At 43.4% G+C, this 23,531-nt stretch overlaps 2 protein-coding genes across 2 annotated transcripts in view; both read left to right on the top strand.

Annotated features, from left to right (window-relative positions):
- The window catches only part of LOC126378011 (kin of IRRE-like protein 1), a 445,390-nt gene that overhangs the window by 98,095 nt on the left and 323,764 nt on the right, over window positions 1–23,531 (top strand). The window contains exon 3 of the mRNA XM_050026033.1: window positions 9,515–9,564. The gene's annotated coding sequence lies outside the window, so the exon portion shown is untranslated. The remainder of the gene's footprint in view (window positions 1–9,514; window positions 9,565–23,531) is intronic.
- On the top strand, window positions 16,286–21,358 carry LOC126378185 (uncharacterized). The gene is made up of 4 exons (XM_050026387.1): window positions 16,286–16,488; window positions 16,833–16,906; window positions 18,515–18,698; window positions 19,819–21,358. Exons 2-4 carry the CDS (start codon window positions 16,895–16,897, stop codon window positions 20,367–20,369), a joined length of 747 nt encoding a protein of 248 aa, XP_049882344.1. The 5' UTR covers window positions 16,286–16,488; window positions 16,833–16,894; the 3' UTR covers window positions 20,370–21,358.

Raw genomic sequence — 23,531 nt, 5'->3', positions numbered from 1 at the left:
CCAGGTGGTATAGCCGAGCTGCATTGTGTGACGGATGCAGCAGAGACTTGTTTAAGGGAGCTTAAGCTGGATATTTGATCCAAGCAGGATATTTGTCTGCCATACGCAATAATAATATGAGCCGATTTTGATCATTCTTTTTTTTTCAGTCTGAATGGACAAATTTGAAAGGACAGTAGTCCATTCGGACATAACCGCGGATTGACTTGGTTCTAAAGGACAAGTAATAATTTCCGAATCCGTGATAGCCCTGTTCGGAGAACGCGTGACTTACAGCACAGTGTCCTGGGTTCGAATCCCGGGTCGGGCTTTAAACCACTGAACTCGACTTAAAGAGAGAGAGAGAGAGAGAGAAATGTTTATTTTGCAAAACTGCACACACTAAAATCAAGCAAAAAACAAAGAAGAAGAAAAAACAGTAAGATCTTACAATAAAAATAAAATTTACAAACAAAGATACATACAAAAGTTACGTACAAAAGAGTTTGAGTTCATCTTTGAATCGAAGATAATTGATATCACGTGCTTTCAAGGATTTGTACCCGGTTAAGGGTTATAGGCTCGCCTTCTATTACATTGGATTTACAGCTGGCGTGGAGTGGTATATGTATATACTTCTGCCTACCCCTTTAGGGAGACAGGCGTGATACTATGCTGTGTCATATCCAAACTATTCATTCAATAATCACAAATTCCATCCCAAACCGTTCAAGGACCAACCACGGATCATAGAAACAACGGAGATATGCCCTCAGCTCTATATTAACGAGTCCGCATGTCGCCTGTTGACTCACGTCGGCATGTGAAGCGGCCGCACCAAGACATTTCTGGTTGGTCCGCTACATCGATTTACCCGCCGTCCATTGCGTAATAACACGAGCTTAAGTTATGGTTGCGCGATACCAAAGAAGCAATGAATGATGTGGACATACATATATACATAAACTCACGCGTATTTCCCACCTGGGTAAGCGAAGACCATGGAATTCCATTTGCAGTTGGTAGAAACTCCCAGGTTCGAATCCAGCACAGGCCTAAACCAATGATTTTGAAAGTTTTCGAATTCATGTTTGCTCACGTGCTCAGCGGTGAGGAAACCCACTTTCGCGAGAGAGAAATGCATTTTCGGAGGTAAATGACCTAACCTGTATTGGGCTGGTTTATCCTTCACGAGTTGAAAGGTCAGACAGACAGTCACTTCTGTAAAAAACCGGTCCTGTCAAATCTTCAGGTTAGGTAAGCGAACTCTGTTGAAAAAAGGGATAATGCTAAGGAGATGATGATGATTTTCTTAGCGACGATATAATCGTTTTGTGCATATTTCAGTCCCACCGGGTATGCTCGCGCGGCATTTCTCTAAAATAAGAACTCTGTGGACAACACAACATACATTTACCTAACATATGACGTAGAATCCCGGCGTTTCGTAACTTATAGCTCATATTATTATGATTCATATTGCACTATATTTTCTATTGAGGCTTCCCGTATTGTGGACCAAACTACCACATATGTTATTGTGACTTATATAAGCACAGGATGTTGTGGATTGTTGTTTATATTCTATTGGAAAATCCAGAATTTCAGTTACTCTCTACTGAGTCTACTCCACGGAATAGAAGAAAAAGGATGGAAAGGCTCTAACGCGCATTTTGTATAAGAATCGCCGATTCAATCCCGCTCTCTTTTATTGGTGTCAGATCTGGCAACCCTTGGTATTGTTGATTATATAGCGCATAGCAACTGGGGTGTATAGTAAAGTTTACTACATTATAATTTAATTTTGTGATCTTTTACTATTTATTATACGTTAATACTGAGTTGGTCATCCTTGATTTCGCTTGCTAACAACGATAGCTCTACTGCTTCTCAAATTCCATAGCCACTTTACCGGCAATGTATATATTCATGCGATAGACTGCAATTTTGTCATTACTTCTCGTAAGAATTATCTTAGCTCTAGCAAACAAAATGATTTTCTTGATAAAAGGTAAAAAGGTTTTTAGCTTTCCTATGATAAGGAGAGATCTTGGTACAAAGATAGTTCAAGACCCAGGAAATAATAGGATAGCTTATATTCCAAAAATCACTCCCTAAGGGATGAAAAGGGGATGGATATCACGGGGAAAACTAGCCTAAAAGTCAAAGCATAAGTAAGAGATATGATAGCGCGACAGCGAAATATTGAAAATTTAAATATTATGTTAACTGTAAACAACACGTGCGGCTAGCAAACAAACAACACCTGCACTTGTTTACGACACACGTGCAAGGTACGGTAGTGGGGACAACCCTTATAAGAAGGCGAGCCGCACGAGTTGTACCATTCAGCCACCAATGGGACCAATGGGACCGCACGAGGTGCCTCTAAGCGTAACCATAAGTGTAACCAATGAAGGTAGACGAAACCGAACCGAAAACCGTAAGAGGGTGTAACCAAGTTTTCGAGTGTAAACCAGGTAGGGTACTCGGTTAGGGGGTTTAGTCAGCCTACCCACACTAGGAAAAGTGTAACCAAGTGGTAGGGTGGCTGACTAAACCAAAATATTCGGATACCGCCACTCGGACCCACATCGCGCTTTGCGACTTACGGGGTCTTATTGGTGTAAGACCCTTAGTAAGTCGCACCCGGGACCGCTATCCCGGCGGGGACATCATCGCGCAGGATCACCGGCGTGGCAAGAACTCGCGTGGCGCAACCGAGCGAGGTTGCGCGCCGTGAAGAAAACCGCGCCCAAGGAGTCGTGGCAGGCACCGGTACCAAGTAATGGATACGGAGGAGGATTCAAGAACCCCCCCCACCCCGACGGAAGAAGAGAAGCAGCGGGCGCTGCAGGCTCTGCGAGAAAGTTACGAGGCTGATCTCGTAACGTTCGCCGCCCTCCTTGAAAGAGGGGCGATCTCGCAGGGCCTGCGGCGCTGGACGGCTTCGTACTTCCGGATTATTGAATCCGGCCTCGGAGAAAGGAGCGAGGTGCTCCCGGAAGATGAAGTGACGGAGGAGTGGGTCAACGCCCTATCCCCCGTGCTCATCGGACTACAAACAGCCACCCCACCCGCAAGCGCGGCGAACGCAGTAAAGAGAAAGAGGGACAGCCCAGAACAGAGCGCTACACCCGCGCCCAAAAAGCCGATGGAGGTGCGCAGAGGCGACCCGCGCCGCCTGAACCCGACGACGGACGCAACCGCCGCGCCAACATCCACACCATCGACCTCCACAAGCGCTAGCTACGCGGCAGCCGCAAGTAGACCCCTCGCCACCCCAACCACGACGGCCCCGGCCCAGCAGGCCGCACCCAAGAAGCCGAAGGCCCCCACTATCGTGGTGGACAAGCTGCCCGAGTGGACGCGACACTTCCAGGCGATAGCGACCCAGCTCGGCCGACCTCCGCACGGACGTCCGTTCGGAAACGGCATACGCTTCACACCGGAAGACGAAAACGAGTTCCGAGTCATCCAGGCTTACCTGGATAGGCTCGGACAGGAGACGGCCCCATATTATGCCATCGCCCCGCTAAACCAAACGCCGCTGAAGGTGGCGATCCGAGGGCTGCCAGCGGACACGAAGCCGGAAGAGATCGTAGACAGCCTCAAGGAGAAAGGCATAGCGGCAATCTTCGCGAAGCATATCCGTGCCAGGGCAGGCAGGCCCGGCTGCATTTTCTTCGCGGAGATCGAACGCTCACAACAAGCCGCCGCAGCTATCTACAGGGTCAATGAAATACTGATGATGCCGGGGGTCACAATCGAGCCCTGGAGAGGGAAGAAGGGGCCCGCGCAGTGCCACCGCTGCCAGGGGTTCAGGCACAGCTCCCATAACTGTCACCGCCCCATGGCGTGTGTCAGGTGTGGGGGGGACCACCTGGCAAAGGAATGCCCCAGACCCAAGGAAGAGCCGGCCACGTGCGCGAACTGCAAAGGCCCGCACCCGGCAAATAGTGTCGCATGCCCGACATTAAAAAAGGAGGCCAGGAACAAGAAGGCGGGACTCGCTCTCCGCAAAACCGGCCCACCCCAGCGGACAGTACAACAACCAACGGTGCAGGAATCGGCCCCTGCATCACTGATGGCACCCGCAAACGCGCCCGCGGCGCGCAACTCGGCGCGCACACTCCCAGCTCCAGCCCTAGAAAAGGGGAAGAAGAAGAAGGGGAAAAAGAAAAAGACAAGCCCCGCGGTGAAAAGCAAACAGGACGCCGCGGAGAGCCCCCCGGAAAGGGAGGCACTGGCTCAACTCCTACGCAACTTAACAAACTGCGTATTAAGCGGCAAAATCGACATCACAGGATTGCTCCCGCCCAAACCCGCAAATGGATAAAAACAAGGCCACGAACAAGCTGCGCATGGTACACTGGAACGCCGAGACGCTCAATGGGAAGATACTCTTGCTGCGTCACTTCACTCAGCAGCAACAGCCGGACATTATGCTGATCAGCGAGACGCATCTTAGACCCAGCCAACCCCTCAACGTTCCAGGGTACCATGTGTACCGCCAGGACCGAACCACGCCAGACGGACTGCCCTACAGGGGACTGGCAGTCCTGATAAAAAGGAGAGTGGTCCACCAGATCGTGCCGCAGACCCCGCTAACAACTCTCGACGCCCTGGGGGTGGACGTTCACGTAGGCGCAAAGGAACGGCGTATATACGCGGTGTATCGGCCACCATCGAGAACCACGCTTGCATCCACCGCAGTGGCGGAAATTAGAAGCCTACTACATCCCACGATGCCGACCATCCTGGCAGGAGACTTAAACGCCAAGCACACGGCTTGGCACTGCTCGGCAAACGACACCATGGGCTCCCAGTTATGGGCAGACTCCATAACTTACGACTATGATGTCTCAGGACCCCGTGAAGCTACACGAATTGCGCCAGTGTCTACGCACCGCGACAGTGTCCTAGACATCATAGTCTACCGAGGCCTAGACGAGGAGCCCATGCAGGAGGTGCTGACAGGATTACCGTCAGACCACCGACCAGTACTGGTAACAATCAGCGAGAGCCCTACATCTATCCTACCCACACGGCCCAGGCGTATCACCGACTGGGAGAAATTCGAAACGGAACTATCGGACTTCAGACGCCCAGAACTAATAACTACGGCAGAAGAGGTCGATACGGCAACCAAGGAAATATCAAACCGGATCCTGTTAGCCATCAGCGCAGCAAGCAGTCTCAAACCCACAACGGAGAAACGTCAGCCGCTCCCGAGGAAATTACGCCTACTCCAAGAAGCCAAACGTGAGGCTAGAAAGAAATGGCTGAAGACCAGGTTTCCAGCCCACAAAACAGCTCTAAACAGGGCCACTGACGCCATGAAGGCAGCCCTCTTCGAGCGCTCAGCGGAGGTATGGGAGAGCAAAATCTTGGAGGCACAGGAGGATGTACCGTCGGTGCACCGCCTGTGCAAGAGCCTGACCTCCACCACTGATCCCATACGGCCGCTGAGAGGGGCGGACGGTTGCCTCCGCTACAAGGCTACGGACAGGGCGGAAATCCTGGCCGACAGTCTGGAAGCCCAGTTCTCGCCCCACGACACCTGCGACCCAGCCCATACAAAAATGGTGGAGGAAGCCCTCAGCGAGTACTTCGCGACACCGACGCACAACGAAGAGGAAACACCCCTAGTCTTCAGTCCGAGACAGGTGCACCGGACGCTGACACAACTGAACGTACGGAAGGCACCAGGAGGGGATGGTATCCCGAACGCCGCCCTGCGAAACCTACCGAGGAACACAATAATAGCCTTGACACAGCTGTTTAACGGAATCATGCGCACGGGCCACTTCCCAACGCCATGGAAGTGCGGGAAGGTGATCGTTCTGCCGAAGCCAGGAAAAGACCTCACAAAACCAGACAGCTACAGGCCCATTACACTACTCCCCACCATCTCCAAAGCATTCGAGAGAATGCTCCTGTCGAAGATGGCTCCTCATATGACTCCGAGAGCGGAGCAATTCGGATTTCGACAGGAGCACTCCACCACACTGCAGCTCACCCGCGTACTGCACGAGATGACCTACCAGCGCAACAGGGGGAATTATACAGTGGCGGTCCTGCTGGACATGGAGAAGGCGTTTGACAGGGTGTGGCACGACGGGCTGGTATACAAGCTGTCAACGTCCTCTCTCCCCCGCCGGATAGTCGAGGTCCTGCGCTCCTTCCTGAGTGGCAGAACGTTCCAGGTGGCGGTAGAGGGGGAACATTCCTCCGCACGCCCCATCACCGCAGGAGTACCCCAAGGAAGCTGCCTGTCGCCATCCTGTTACGCCCGATACACGGACGACATCCCAGTGATCGGCGATACCATGCTGGCGCTGTTTGCGGACGACGCAGCCTATCTATCAAGTTCGATGAACGCAAAACACGCAGCGAGAAAAATTCAGAACACACTGGACGCCTTACCGACCTGGCTGAAGAAGTGGCGCTTGAAGGTCAACGTGGGGAAGACTCAAGCGTTGCTGACAGGGAGCAGCCTACTACCATCACCCCCAACTCTCATGGGGGAGAAGCTCGTATGGTCCCCGACGGTAAAGTACCTCGGGGTCACCATCGACCGCGGGCTAACAATGAGCGCGCATGTGAAGGAGACCGTATCCAGGGCTAAGATAGCCAGAAGGAGACTTAGCCGTCTCCTCACATCAAGACTGCCGCTCAGAGCCAAACTGATGGTCTACAAAGCGTACGTCAGGTCGCGGCTGACGTACGCAGCGCCGGCGTGGTACGGCCTCGCGGCCGAACACGAAAAAAAGAAAATCAGAGCCCAGGAGAACCTGAGCCTTCGAACAGCGGTGGGAGCAATCCGCTACCTGAGGAACTCGACGATATACCGGGACCTGAGCTGGAAGGGAATCGACGAGTTCGTGAAAGGACTAGCGGAAAACATGTTCGACCGGGCAGCGCTCTCCTCCTGGGAGCACCTGACAACCATCGCACCGCACCACACCAGGCCGCCTGACGACCCCACCGCGCCCCCTCCGAGGAGGAAGCGCCCCCATCACTACCCGAGGGACCTCCTCTCGCCCGGGAAGAGGGAACCAGGGCAGTTGAACGTGAACAAGGACAACAACGAAGAAGACCAGCCCGCGCCTAAACGCAGGCGGCTCACTGGGCCTCCCCCAACGGGGTCTCACCCGGTGGGCTAGACCGCGAAGGCGGGGCCAACACCTAGGGACCCTTCCGTAGTCGCGGAAGGCGAGGAATGCCACCTTAAGGGGCGAAAGCCCCAGAAGGTTTCCCCCACACTACAAGTGTGTGAGAAGACAACGACGTTTTTTTTGTACCATTCTTGTGTCGAACTCCGTACAGAGAACATCCAATAAAAGTAATCCGTGACAGTGAGCCATTGTTTAACTGGCGCTATGCGTCCTCCACAAAGGTCACTGTTACCTTGGGATCAGAGTATAATATTCGTACTCTAACAGATATGATTGGCCTTGCAACCCACAGAAGGAATGAAGGAATGATTTGACTGTTAACAAGCTGGTGCGGTCAGTCATTGACCTCACGACCCGCTCGATAGAAGATAAATAAGATATTTCTGTTCACTTTCCACTCCCCCGCTATAGGATCATGTTTTGTTTATGAGATAGGGTTTCACAGTTTGGAATAACTTGTTTATACCTCTCTGTCGTAGGCCTTCTATCAGCGATAAAGCGTAAAATCACTACATAGTATAAAACAAAGTCGCTTTTTCTGTCCCTATATCCCTATGTACGCTTGAATCTTTAAAATTACGCAACGGATTTTGATGCGGTTTTTTTTACCCACGACGGAACGGAGCAGATAATGCCTTTAGGGTGAAAGATGTTTGTTATTAGATAGAGTGATTGAAGAGAAAGATTTATATGTATAACAATATCCATTAAATAGTGGAGAAATACTGTTATTTTTGAGGTTTTTAATGTGATGTCGTAAATAATTTCACATTACCGTGATTGGCTATTAGCTATTTAACGAGCCCTTCGTAGCACGGATAATCTTACTTTGGCACAATCTGGTGATCGGGCTGTAAGACGAGCCGTGTTTCGGAAGGCACGTTAAGCCGTTGGTCCCGGTAACGACTTACTGATGTAAATAGTCGTTACATGAGTCATGTCAGGGGCTTTGGCGGCTCAATAGTAACCCTGACACCAGGGTTGATGAGGTTGGTAATCCACCACACAACCCACACGATACAAGAGGCTGCAATGTTTTAAGGATCAGAAAATGATTTTGGTGTTATATCCCCACTGGGATTCCAAACCGGCGCCATCATGTTTGTGAGACCAACGCTTTAACCACTACGCCAAAGAGGCAGTTAGTTACTTTTCCGTTAATCGCTGTCACTCGTCCTATTCCTAACCTAAAGCAAAACACTATCCTTCAATTGATTTGTCCTTGTACTGTAATAAGTAAATCCTTCGGCCATTGTAGTGATCAGGTTTCGTATCCAAACCGAATAACTAAATACTTACAGGAAAACATATTTGAATGTAAACTGCATCATAAAAGAAAACATCATTATCATCCCTAGCAATATCCCGTTTTCCACAGGGTCCGCTTACCTAACCTGAAGATTTGACAGGTCCGGTTTTTACAGAAGCGTCTGCCTGTCTGACCTTCCAACCCGCGAAGGGAAAACCAGCCCAATACATAGGTCACACACGTCCGAAAATGCCGTTAGGAACATTATATTATAAAGGTTCCGTTTTTCCTGGTGAAGTTGGGAGTCCTAAAAAATATATGATAAACCCCATGGTAACAGTTTAAGGGTAATGACATGACCGTAAAATGAATTCAGGAATATAAAACGAAAATTTACCTGTTAAACTTAACATTATTCAAGTTACGAGATTGGAAGCTGGGTTCGGTTGAACAACCCTAACGAATGATACTTGATTTCACGTGTAGCCTTCTTATATATACAGGGTGTTAGTGACATTGTGACAAATACGTACAGGGATGATTCAGCTCAATGGTTCTGAATTAATATCAAGTGGAACTTTCCGTCGCAAAAATAACGATAAAAATTTATTTACACCATAAAAAACAGTTATCTACAGAACAAAAATATGAAACAATAATTAAATTAAATAAAACTAAACAAATAAACAAAACTCAAAATAAAATAAATTATGTACAATTAACACATAAACTAACATGACATGACTCATGCAATTGACATGTACAATTTATTTATTTATTTATTTATAAATTGATAAATTCCCTTGATATTAACTCAGAATAATGAGCTGAATCATCCCCCTCAGTATTCACCAGGTACACATACGTACAGTTAGCCTTACGAGTATGTATGGCTGTTAGTTACACCATTACGAATACTGAGGAGATAGGGGAATAATTCAGACCATGTATTTTTTTGGATTTTTTAAAATCTGACCTTCTAACCCGCGAAGGGAAAAAACGCATTTCTCGGGAATGTGGATTTCCTGGCGATGTTTTCTTTCACCGATGAGCACGTAATATTAATTTATGATCCAACCCTAAATTCGACAATCATTGGTTTTAGGTCTGTGCTGGAACTGCGTTCTACCAACTGGGCTACCACGGCTCTCTCAGGTAAGATAATTAAAATATCCCTTTTTTTTTATCCCACAAAAATACATTCTCATGATTTTCTTTTATAAAACCTATTTTTTTTCTCGTGTTTCTTGATTTTTCTTTCCCGGGGTTTTAGGGATAATAAAGTGATTTTTGTGATACATCCCCACCAGGATTCGAACACTGGACCACGGAGGCCGCAAAACTGGGCATTGCTAGAGTACTAGTTTAAAGAGTAATTATGATTTTTTTTTCATTCATTCATTGTTACTGGCAATAAATTTATTTTATTCTTATTCTTCTTATTCTTAAATTCTGATTACTAAATATAGACTAATATAAAACTAATAAAAATCATTTTTTCTTTTCTATTTAATAACTAATTTATGAATTAAGTATATACGTCATCATCAGCCCATTAACGTCCCCACTGCTGGGGCACGGGCCTTCCCTATGGATGGATAGGGAGATCGCACCTTAAACCACCACGCGGGCCCAGTGCGGATTGGTGGTTATTAACGACTGCTAATGCAGCCGGGACCAACGGCTTAACGTGCCTTCCGAAGCACGGAGGAGCTCGAGATGAAAACTTTTTTTTTGTGGTCACCCATCCTATGACCGGCCTCTGCGAAAGTTGCTTTACTTCAACAATCGCAGACCGAGCGGGTTTACCGCTGCGCCACCGAGCTCCTCAAGTTTATATGTATAAGTTTATACGTACTTAAACTTAATTATAAGTCCGACATTTTGTCACGTTTTTCTATCATTATGACGACACAGTATACTTTTTCATACCAATTCCATAATAATACACATATTGTATTTTGACGTGCAAAAACCAAATTATTTCACTAGTTGGAAACCAGCTGAGGCACTTTAACATTGTTAATCATTTCTCATCAAGTAAACCATTCATTTTCTTTCACAACTACCTTGTACTTCAACAAACTTAGTTCTCAGCTCTTTCAACTTAAAAGATGAAATATGAAAATAGTTAAGCCAAGATCCCCCGTACCCAGGTAAACTATTCATCTCGGAACCACTAAAAACAAAACAAAACCTCCATGTAAAAACTTAAATAAAGTAAGGGGTTAATTCTTCCCCCTTGTGTACTAATAGGGATGGGACTTCGCAAGTTGGGGATACGGATATTGATAGTAATATCCGTAGGTACAATAGGCTAGTTTCCATCTAGTCAAATCACTTTTACTTTACTTTTTAATAAACTTCAAAATACAAAATTACTATGGAATTTGTATGTTTTTTTTTGACGTGACTTATTGTAGATTTGCCGCAGATGGCATTAACTACGTGGCCGGACAAATGGGGAGCGCTGAAGGCTCTCACCCGGTACAACGTTTAAGACAACAGGCCTGAGGGTGCCCAGTTGGGCGCGAACCTCGGCTCAAGGCGTCGTCTGAGAGGAAAAATATTTGAAAGAATTAATCGACCCTAGTGGGTCGATAGCGATAAGTGCTGAATGAGGGAAATCGTCGACCATGCCGGCGGGGTCGGTATCGGGGACCTGAAGTGAATTTGTATGAAAATGTCGGAGTTATTGTTATGTTTTTCTTGATCGAAATTCTTAAATAAGTTAAAAAGAAAATGTTTTTCGTTAGGTTTGGATCTGTACCTATTTATTTAGTAATCAGATTACACGACCCATTTGTCCAGTTTCTGGTACTTAGTTGATCATTTCATTGACGTTATCATACGTGCGCTTATCTATGTTCGAGGGGGGGTGAGGTAAACCTAGCTCAGCCGCTGGTGGGGAGCGGAGAGTTGCCGTTACATACGTAGTATTATTCCTTATTCTATGCGTATGTGGAAGTGCTAGCCAGTGACAGTCCGCCCGCTCTCCGTTCCTCCTTAGCGACTTAGCGCCGTTTAGACTAAAAAGTCACTATTGTGGAGCTCGATGGCGCAGCGGTAAACGCGCTCGGTCTGCGATTGTTGAAGTTAAGCAACTTTCGCAAAGGCCGGTCATAGGATGGGTGACCACAAAAAAAAAGTTTTCATCTCGAGCTGCTCCGTGCTTCGGAAGGCACGTTAAGCCGTTGGTCCCGGCTGCATTAGCAGTCGTTAATAACCATCAATCCGCACTGTGCCCGCGTGATGGTTTAAGGCCCGATCTCCCTATCCATCCATAGGGAAGGCCCGTGCCCCAACAGTGGGGACGTTAATGGGCTGATGATGATGAGACTAAAAAGACACAGTGGGTGAGGTAAACAAACCAACGACCACAATGTCGTATTCCTCCGAAGTGTCCGGGATTCGATTCGAAGAAGGTCTCGACCTGCGGATCGTGAATCCAAAGCTATTTTTACTTTTAATCCCTTATTATTTTGTGAAAAAAATAAATAATGTTACTGGCTTGTTTTTAGAATAAAATAGAAATAGTTTACTATAAAAGGGCGCCACACAGAAAAAAAAGACAATACATCATATCAAATTTCCACTAAACAATTACAAAAAAAGCAAGAGGTGGTTTTTGTTTGTAGCATATCTTTTTTTAGCCTTTTGTAGACAAGAATGGAGAATGCCACACCGACAAGAGCGTGTCTCTTAAATTAGCGATGTGATCCTTTGGTAATAAACATTATATGCGATATAACCGGATATAGTATTCTCAGTAGCCAGTGTCCCATCCCTAGCACACAGGGTGTCGGCATGCCCTCGCTCGCAGCATCTCTAAAACTAGCCGCCGTCTGCGCCGGAATTTCCGTTTTGTTTGAGGGAGCATGCCATTTCATAGATTAGTGTAGATTATCGTGGCTTACTTGTAGATAGGACACGTCATGTATTATGCCTACGACATAAAATTTAAACACGAGACTAAGAGTGTAATTAGGGTAGGCAGAACTATAAACCAAGAAGAGCTTACATGGAACAGATTAAAGAAAAGGTTAACGTCGTGTCTTATAGGGAAGTCAAGGAATTGGCCTTTGATAGACTGGAATGGAAAATGCTACACCGACAAGAGCGTGGCTCTTAAATTGATGATGATGAGAACTATAAACCACTACAAAACAACTTGCAGACTCACGCTTGGTATTAGAACCACACACAAAAACTCACGCCCATTTCCCAGCGGGGTGCGCAGAAACTATACACACGTAGAGGCCTAAATACCTGTCTGTTTTAACGTCAAGGATAATAAGCATGTAACAACAGCATCCCCCTAGCATCATCCCGTTTTTTACACAGGGTTCGCTTACCTAACCTGAAGATTTGACGGGTCCGGTTTTTTACAGAAACGACTGCCTGTCTGACCTTCCAACCCACGGAAAGAAAATCAGCCCAATACAGATTAGGTCCCATACCTCCGAAAATGCATTTCTCGGGAATGTGGGTTTCCTCACGATGCACATACAACACACACACACATTATGGACATACTTAACTATAAAAAAACAGCCTATAAGTCCGTACTGACACAGGTCTCCCCTCAATCAACGGGAGGGGGTATGGAGCATACTGCACCACGCTGCTTTACTGCGGGTTGGTGGAGTTGTTTGGGCTGGACGACAATGGCTTGATATGCCTTCCGAAACACGGAATCATTTTATTTTTCATGTGATTCAGCCTGCTTTTTTTTGACGTGATTTATTGTAGATTTGCCGCTGAGGGCTCTCACTCAGCCTGCAATATCCTAGCCAAACAAAGGAGAGTCTCACAAAGTGTTTCCGACAGTGTCCCCATCGGGAATCGAACCCAGACCCGGCTTTTATACACGAAACATTCGAGAGATTAGGTACAATCATCACTGTCGAGTCTGTAGTATGACCAAATAGTCTATGCAGCTCTTATGTACAGCATAGAACATGCGTTGAGAATGGAGAATGGAATAATTTGCGCCATCCAACCTTTGATATCTTACACGGAGCATCTCAGAGTTTAAACTAAACGGATCTCCGTATAAAATGGCTACTTAGATTACGTACCTACAAAGAAAAACAAATACTTTGAATATTATTTACAAAACTGTGACTACCTACTTAATCTTCCATTAGTCATATCCCTTTTATCCCGTTTTTCACAGGGTCCGCTTACCTAACCTGAAGATTTGACAGGTCCGGTTTTTTTACAGAAGCGACTGTCTGTCTGACCTTCCAACCCGCGAAGGGAAAACCAGCCCAATACAAGATAGGTCACAATGCATTTCTCGGGAATGTGGGTTTCCTTCACCGCTGAAGACGTGATAATCATTTATGATCCAAACTTGAATTCGAAAACAAATTCGACAATTATTGGTTTAGGCCTGTGCTGAATTCGAACCTGCGACCTCAAAGTGAGAGCGTTCTACCAACTGGGCTACCACATCTCACTTAATCTTCCATTAATACTAGGTACAAATAATAAACTCAAACTATATTTTTGTACAGTACTTCTTCTATCGTGTGGGTTGTGAGGTAAATTACCAACCTCATCAACCCTGGTGTCAGGGTTACTATTGAGCCGCCAAAGACCCCTGACATGACTCATGTAATGACTACGTACTTACATCAGTAAGTAGTAACCGGGACCAACGGCTTAACGTGCACGGATCGTCTTACTTTCGGACAATCAGGTGATCAGCCTGTAATGTCCTACCCAAACAGTACAGTACCACAGTACTTATTGTTTACTATAATACTTATAGATTTGCCGCAAATGGCATTAAGTAACTACTTGGCCGGACAAATCCTGACGGATATTGCAAACTGACGTACCTATCTGCAATATTTTTTTCAAAACGATTTGTGTCTTATGCTATAGCAAAAGGTATAGGTAAAGGTAAATTGTATTCTGGCAAATAAAAATGATTGATTGATTGCAAATCAGATTCGACAAAAATTTCTGATACGTCAGTTAGCGACATCAGCGAAGAAACCGGGAGCGCTGAGAGCTCTCACCCGATCTAAGTAACATAAGTAACGTGTTAAGTTACAAATAAGAAACTTACGTTACAGTGTAGTTAAACATTATTAATTGATTACCTATTGGTAACTAAACTGTTATGTTACTTAGTAATACATTATGTAGTAAAACTTATTTATCCAAAGACAAATTTGTTCTTATTTAATCTTGACACGATACATACCTAAAAAGTATATTATCTAAGGCAGTAGCGGTGTTAGGGTAGGGCGCGGTTGGGCGGTCGACCAGGGCGCCGGATGAAAGGGGCGCCGCAACCAACAAGAGATGCTGAAAAGATCGCTGATAGAAAGGCGAGAAAAGTAAAATTTTATTAGTTTTTTTTTTCTAATAAGTGGTTATTTTTTTATAATAAATAATTATGTATTTTAAATTTCTTTCATTATATGATTTCTCGGCACGTTAAGCCGTTGGTCCCGGCTATTAACCGTAAAAACACCTCCACCAACCCGCATTGAAGCAGCGTGGTGGAGTATGCTCCATACCCCGTCCGGTTGATTGAGGAGAGGCCTGTGCCCAGCAAGTGGGACGTATATAGGCTGTTTATGTAATGTATGTATATGATTTCTCATTCTTCGTATGGGTTTGAAATGCAGTTGGAGGGCGCCGTAGAAATCTCGCCCAGGGCGCTGGTAGAGTTAAAACCGGCACTGATGTAAGGTTTAAAGTAGCTAATTCCAACTACGTTACATTATTTATATACTTAAATAGCTATTTACATATTTTATTTATTTTTATTTAGTAGTTATTTTTATTTTTAACTTTTTTTATTATTGGGCCCTAGGGAATGCAATCCCGATCTCACGAGATCTCGTCCAATTTTTCGAGATCTCGAGAGAGAATCCCGAAGCATAGATAATATGGCGAGATCCCATTCGAGATTGGGCGTATCTCCTTGAGTTATATTTTTTGTTTGGATTATGCTGATTTACAAACAAAAACTAAATTATTTAGTTAGTAATAATGAAGAATATAGGTTGTTGTTTTCTTTCAAAAAATATTTTGTTTTAATTAACCTCACTATCACAAACAAGCAGTTTTCGTCGTTTTCAGCTATCCTAACTCTACATTTTTTATAAACATTTTTTTTTGTTTATTTATTTATGATAATAATTTATATCAATAATAATAATTTATTTATGATTGTTATTGAGAGAAAATTATTTCCAATCCCGCGACATCTCGAATTAGCGATCACACCCGTTAATAGGGTCAAGTAATCAGCAAAATAGGAAAAATTTTCATCCCTTAAAATTATGAGCCGCGATAGTCCAGTTTTGGAAAAACGCTTGGCTCTCAATGTGAGGTTACATTACAGGTACGAATCCAGCACGGGTCTAAAACCAGTGATTTTCGAAATCGCGTATGGGCCTTATTATTTATCACGTGCCAAACGGTGAAGAAAAACATCGTGAGGAAACCCACGTAGTACGAGAAATGCGTTTTGGAGGTAGGTATGTGACCTAAGACCGAAACTGTATTGGGCTGGTTTTCCCTTCTGGTTGGAAGGTCAGACTGACAATCGCTTGTGTAAAAGACCGGACCGGAGAGGAACCGCTATAGAGATGATTAAATACCTATACACTGACCTTTGATTTCTACTCCCTGCACCCCAATGTCGAATGAAGAAAAAAAATACGTACTCAATAGAGTTTTTATTTCTTTCTCTTCCCCAGTAAACCAACCTACTTATCAACATTCTGCATACATAGAGCAAACAAAACAAAGCGACGTTGTCAAAACGTGCAAGCGTCATGATTCTAGCCGGGCAACGTTGCCGCTCCGCGCGCCGGATGAGACCGTTCCGGCGAGCGCCCGGCAACAGTGCTTTGCCAACATTCAACTACAAAACGTCATGCGCGTTTTTGCGTTAATTTTCCATAAAATGCAATAAAAATATTAATAATTCTCGTTCCAATAACAACAATTTGAAGATGAAAATGCAATTTTGTTGTCCTAGCTACGTTTGACATTCGGATTTGTGCGCCATTTTGGAACCGGACCGTGTGATCGTTAACATTGTCGGTAAGTCTTTATTTTTATTTTATTTTGTTATCAATATTCCACACATTACTTCTAAAATAAACTTGTTTAATCATTCCGCAAAACTAGTATAATACTACTAAATTATGACATAATAATTTTCGTTTAGAAAAATATTCGTAAAACTAATTCAACTAGCGGCGTCGGAATCTACGCCTGAACATTACAGTTCTGTTACGCATTCATTGCGTAGTTTCAAAGCAACTATTCTGTCTGTTCCTAAGCAAGACCCGCAATGCACTACGTATTGTTTTCATACATTTGTCATCAAAATAAATGTAACATGAGAATTGGTAACATGAATACAACGTCTCTTGTTTTGACAGGAGGTAAAGGGGGAGGAGGGAGAAAGAGGTATTCTGACTTTCCTTATCTCTCGAGGACAATCATGTTTAAGGTGGTAAGTGAACTATTTGTTTGTTTGGTAAATAAGATAGGTAGGTATTACAACTACGGGAACAAATACAATCTTATTAGGTATTTCTTCACGCTGTTTCCATTGCAGGGTGAAGGCAGAGACATATAATGGTGCTGATATCTAATTTTATTTTAACTTATTATACTTGTCATTTTCTTAACCCCCGAAAATGAAAGGGACGGCTAATCGACAGACACAACATTTTTGGAACACGTCAATTTTAGGCACAAATCTACCTTCTAAAAAAAATTCATTGGTCAATAACCCGACAGAATTAAGTTGACAGCACACGACAAACAGTTTGCAAGCGAGATAGGTACCTATTTGTTTCGCCCGTACCCGTACCTATTTGATTCATTTTAAAATTAACATTTGTCAATAATCTGTCCCATTCCTTTTCGGCGGATATGAAAATGACAGGTATAATTTAAAATGAGGGATCACGCCTATTTCCTAATGGGGCGGGGTAGGCGTAAAATATGACACAGTCTAGTTTGACAAATAAACTGAAATGAGTAGGTATGTGAACAGGTAGGTAGTACTGCGTTTAGTCGACTTGCTGTACATGATTTATGTACGGTTCACGACTCGGTGGAGATGCTGGGATGGCTATAAGGGGCAGTTCAAGGCCATTCGCATGGATTTTGCCCCATATTCAAATAGCTATAGTCACGTTGCCCATTCGTGGGCTTTTACCCCCTATTCAGTTAATTACGACACTATGCCGTTTTGGAATGTGATTCAGAATTCAGTTTATTCGTAACCGTACATAATTATTATGTATATGCTTCACGACATCATACATAACATGGTGGTGATGCTTTGATGGCTATAAGGGGTAGTTCAAGGCCATTCGCAGGGATTTTGCCCCATAATCAGACAGCTATAGTCACGTTACCCATTCGTGGGTTTTTACCCCATATTCAGTTAACTACGACGCTATGCAGATTTGGAATGTGATTCAGAATTCAGTTAATTCGCGACCGTACATGATTATGTATGGTTCAAGGCACACCTCTCGACACGTAACGTGTTTCCGGATCCGGGAACTTTTTGAAAACCCTTACGTGAATTACCGCTTTTATTAGCTTAGCTCTCTCATTATCCTATCAATGGCCAAATGGTTGAGCGTTGGCCTCACGATCCGGAGCTTCCGGGTTCGAATCCCGGTAAAGAGATATATCATAAAAATCACTTTGTGATCCCTAGTTGGGTTAGGAAGGCACGTTAAGCAGCCAAACATGACTACTATTTACTTGGATAAATATCCCGGTAAGTAGTCGCTACATGAGTCAAGGGCCTTTGGCGGCTTAATAGTAACTTTACACCAGAGATGATGAGCTCGGTCATTGGCCTGACAACGCACACGAAAGATGTAGTATGAATGAATAAATTTGCATACCTACTGAAGTAAGGTACGTAGTCGTTACATGAGCCATGTCAGGGGACTTTGGCGGCTCAATAATAACCCTGACACCAGGGTTGATGAGGTTGGTTATCCACCTCACAACGTACAACTTAGAAAAGGAAGGTCTTCCTACTGTATCTTATGCTTTTTATTTACTTTGAATGACTTTTCTTTCTCCAAAGAACCCAGCGAGCCAACTGAAGACTCACGACTTAATCGAACTCGTCAAAAAACGTCCGCAAATATGGGACAAGAACTGTCACGAGTATAAAGACAGGTACAGCATCAAGAGAGCTTGGGTGGAGATCTGTGAGGAGTTCGTGCCGCAGTTTAACGAACTCAAGGAGAACGTGAAGAAGCCGATTTGTAAGTATTCCCGTTTTTAATCCGGTACCGAACTTGCAGCAATGAGTCGATTAATTTAAGTGCATACTACATACATAAACAGCCTAATACGTCCCACTGCTGGGCACAGGCCTCCCCTCAATCAATCGGAGGGGGTATGGAGCATACTCCACCACGCTGCTCCAATGCGGGTTGGTGGAGGTGTTTTTACGGCTAATAGCCGGGACCAACGGCTTAACGTGCCCTCCGAAGCACGGAATCATCTTACTTTTTCGGACAATCAGGTGATTCAATCCTGAAAAGTCCTTACCAAACAAAGGACAGTCTCACAAAGTGATTTCGACAATGTCCCCATTGGGAATCGAACCCGGACCTCCAGATCGTGAGCCTAACGCTCTAACCACTAGACCACGGAGGCTGTTAATAATTTAAGTGCAGTTTTCACTAACACAGTTGGCTCCACCGTTATAGACGGCGATACGGCTCACCACCTATCACTTTGGTCTAACAGAAAGCTCTGTAAAACGCAGGTACTTATCATCTTGGAATGTACATCTTTTTGACTACCCCAATTGGGATATAGTCGTGAGCTTCTGTTTTGTTTTTTTTTTAAATAGGTTGAACACACGCTTTAAAATAAATAAAGGGATAGATAAATAAGGGGAACCCTTTGCCCAGCGGTGGGAGGAGTTTTTCCACCCCCTCGAACATAGTTTAGACTTGAATCGTATGGCGTCAGACGTCACAGTCACACACACAAATGCGCGTGTACGATAATGTTAATGTGTGGTGTCTGTGTAAAACGAGGTTGTTTGTATGTAGTATCCGGGGTGTGACTAAAGTAGGACCCAGAGGAGGTGAGGTAAATCTAGCTTCGCGTCCGGTACGAATTAGTGCGGAGCGGAGAGTCTCTCTCTCTCTATTTAAGAGCAGCTGCGCTTTTGTCGGTGGAGTAATCGCCATTCCTCTCTTCTTCCCGCCAAAACCTTCACCTCCCGATACGACACGACCTGCACCTTATCTTTTATTTGTTTCATAAATGTTATGTAGTGTAGTGTTATGTTGTGTTTGTGTCGGTTGTAGCGGAGAGTAACCTTCCTTTAAGTATTATTGGTCTTTATTATACGGTTTTTTCTTTCAGTGGAAATGGTCACCAAGAAATGGAACAATGTCAGAGATACCTATTTAAAATCACTCAAGAATCGTACTAAAAAGAAATGTAAGCCGTACATACACGCGAATCTGCTTACATTTCTAGACTCAAATTACTACGACCTGTGCGACAAATCCAACGCTCTCAACCAAGATGATCAGAGCTATATCGATAATGAAAACCAAAATTCGGATATGGAATCTGAGCCATACATAAATGAGGTCTTTTTAGACCTTGATGAAGGCGAACTTAGTCCTAACAAAATAGTCAAAACAGCCTTCGCAAATACAAGTAAAGAGAATGATTGTCAGAATGGCACAGTTAGTGATGAAATAGCGGCTATCTTCTCCAATCTAATAGAGAGAGAAGAAGACGAAGATAGGGCGTTCTTCAACTCTATAACACCTACGGTGAAGAAATTATCAAGCGATGCAAAACTAGAGTTTAGGATACAAGTGATGACGGTGTTAAAGAATTTGAAGAAGGGTGACAGTTTGAAGAAGGAAAAGGATCCAATAGATGATGATGATGATGACTGATGTATGGTATTATAAAGCAAGAGAGGACTTATTAGCGAAATCCACGGAATAGAAGAAAGTCGTTGCAAAGGCCCTAAAGCGCATTTTGTATGAGAACCGCTGTCGCCGGTTCAACCCCACTCTCTTTTACTACTACTCCTACAAACAGACAACTACTACTTGAAGTTACCGCTTCTCAAATGCCATAGCCAATTTACTGACAATGAAAATTTTATGTGATAGATTGCAAAATCAAAAAAAAAAACTTTTGTATAAATAGCCGATCATACTAAGATTTTTCGCTTTCCTGTGATACGAAGGGATCTCCTTGTATCATAGTAGATATTTGATTGTTTGCCCTGCAGGTTATAATGCACAAGACGACCTTTTAATAAACTATTTATTATTATTAACGGCCTCCGTGGTCCAGTGGTTGAGCGTTGGGCTCACGATCCGAAGGTCCCGAGTTCGAATCCCGGTGGGGACATATCACAAAAATCACTTTGTGATCCCTTGTTTGGTTAGGACATTACAGGCTGATCACCTGATTGTCCAAAAAGTAAGATGATCTGTGCTTCGGAAGGCACGTTAAGCCGTTGGTCCCGGTTACAACTTAATGATGTGAGAAAGTAGTTACATGAGCCATGTAACAAAAACCTTTGGCGGCTCAATAGTAACCCTGACACCAGGGGTGATGAGGTTGGTATTCTACCTCACAACCCACACGATAGAAGAAGAATGAATAATTGCCGAGCTCCGTGCATCGTACGGTTTGCAGACGAGTAAAAGCAAAGTTGAAGTATGAACTAGCTGCTGATACTTGTACGGCGCGCGTTTTGCGCTCACTTGGCCCTTTCAACCTGTTTCTTCTATACCGTGGCGAAAACCAAGTACTTAAGCGCCTTTTTCAAAAATCACATTCTGATGTGATTCATTCATTTCTTAAAAAAAAACTCGATTTCTTTTGATTAATTTCGACACTGGTAATAAATGAGACCACAAATTGATGGAAAATAGCGTGTTTGTTGCGAGGTTTCGTTAACGAGTTTGAAATTCGAATGTGATTTTTGAAAAAGGAGTTTCCGAAATTTATTGACGTTACTGGAAATATGATTTCTATATCGTCACTATAAAGGCAAAATTACGTAAAAACCAAAAGTGTATTTCGGGAAAGAGCCGCTTTTTGTTTTTTGTTAGCACGTACGTGACGCCGTAGTTTTTAATTTGTTTTTTTTTTTCTTCTTGTTCTATGTCTATAGACATATCATATAATATGGATTGCTATTTTAAAACTTTTTGGCGCTACGTAATTTTGTCTTTCCAGAATGTCTTCATTTTCTTTGTGACTGTTGAACATAATGCTGTTAAACCAATAAAGTGTTCTTACTAGAAGTACAATAATGTTTTATTTGCATATTTTTGACAATAAAACTCACGCCCGCAATCCCCATTGGGGTGGGCACAAGAACAACCTAAAATAGTATCACGTGATATCACGTTTTTATCTCCGAGGTTTGCTTGGTGGGTTCATGGTTAAGTATACAGGGTGTAAGTAACATCGTAACGACAACTTTGAGGGATGATTCAGACAATGATTCTGAGTTGATATCAAGTGGAATTTTCCGTCGCAAAAGTATACATCGGAAAATAATTAAAAAAAAAAGAATTTTTTTTATTAATTTCTTGACAGGAAATCCTACTTAATATCAACTCAGAATCATGGTCTGAATCATCGCCCTCAGTATTCGTTATGGTGTCACTAACACCCTGTATAGTATAGAAATTAACATGAATAATAATGATATTGGAAGTGTGAGTTATTTCTCATTTTGTTTCGATTATATTCATGGTAATTAGATGTATTACTTACTTTTGACACAGTTTAATCGTTAGATAATTTAGAACAAATTGTCGTACACTTCTTTCCAGATTGGTATAATTAAGATAATTTATAAAATGTGACAATGTAGGAATACTGGTTTGTTAGGTATAACTTATTTTTGGGATTAATAAATAGATATCCATAATTCTTTTTTAGAATAATAGTGTTTTGTCATAATTTTTACAAGGCATAACAGTAGTTTAGGGTGCGGCGGGGGTGGCCCTTGGGCCACCCCTATGCCGCCAGCATGTTTATCTTACACACGAAAAGTATACTGAATGATACGTTTCAGATTTTTTAATTTTGATATATTTTTTCTTACCATGTGATGTCAGAATTATTGATTACTTACTAAATAATTAAGAAATACGTACTTGATTTCACAATCTTGAAGAGCATTTATTTTATTTGACTGACACTTGTGTTTTATTCCTAACTCTATGGACACAGAACGGTCTACTGTAAGGCCGACCAATCAGGGACAGCCGTCGGACAGTTGACAATTTGACAATTGTAAGATTGTGATTTAACAGTTTTACTTCGATAGATTATAATCTGACGAATAATAATACGTTAAATTGTAAGCAGTATATTACGTTTCACAATTTTTCGACAATTCACAATCTCGCGAGATAGATTATAATCTAACGTTATTTACAATTTTACGGTGACATATACATATTATTGCTCATGACTGTACAACAGGTGAAAATGAAATGGCTGACATTTTGCCTTCCTGTCGCGTGCCAAAATGGTTTGAAGCAGATATCACGACAATGTCATGACAACATTACAGTCGTGACATTTCGTGTCTGTGACTGTTCATCCCATAATCTCATTGCGAGCCCTGCACTAGAGATCACCCTGTATCGCAGTGGCTCAGTAAGATAAAATTTTCGTTTAAAATTAATAAAATTATAAGTCCAGTGTTAAAACTTAGCTCTCTCTCTCTCACTTTAGTTAAGAGCTGCGCTCTTGGCGGTGGAGTAATCGCCATTCCTCTCTTCTTCCCGCCAAATCCTTCACCTCCTGATACGACACGACCTGCACCTTCTCTTTTATTTGTTTCATAAATGTTCTCCTAGGTCTACCCCTTCCTCTCTTCCCTTCAATTTAAACTCAAAACTTAGCTCACTAGTAAAATAATACAATTAAAAATTATATTAAGAAAATTAGAACATAACTAATCTTAGAATTCAAAATATTTAGAACAATCTTAAAAGATATTAGAACAAAATAAAAAGACAACAAATTTTGAACTAAAAAGGAAATGTAACAATAAATTAGGTATGTATGTAGTA

Source organism: Pectinophora gossypiella, chromosome 25, assembly GCF_024362695.1.
Source record: "Pectinophora gossypiella chromosome 25, ilPecGoss1.1, whole genome shotgun sequence".
Lineage (NCBI taxonomy): Eukaryota > Metazoa > Arthropoda > Insecta > Lepidoptera > Gelechiidae > Pectinophora > Pectinophora gossypiella.
The sequence above is the reverse complement of the archived record's forward strand: the minus strand, read 5'-3'. Positions and strand labels throughout refer to the sequence as shown.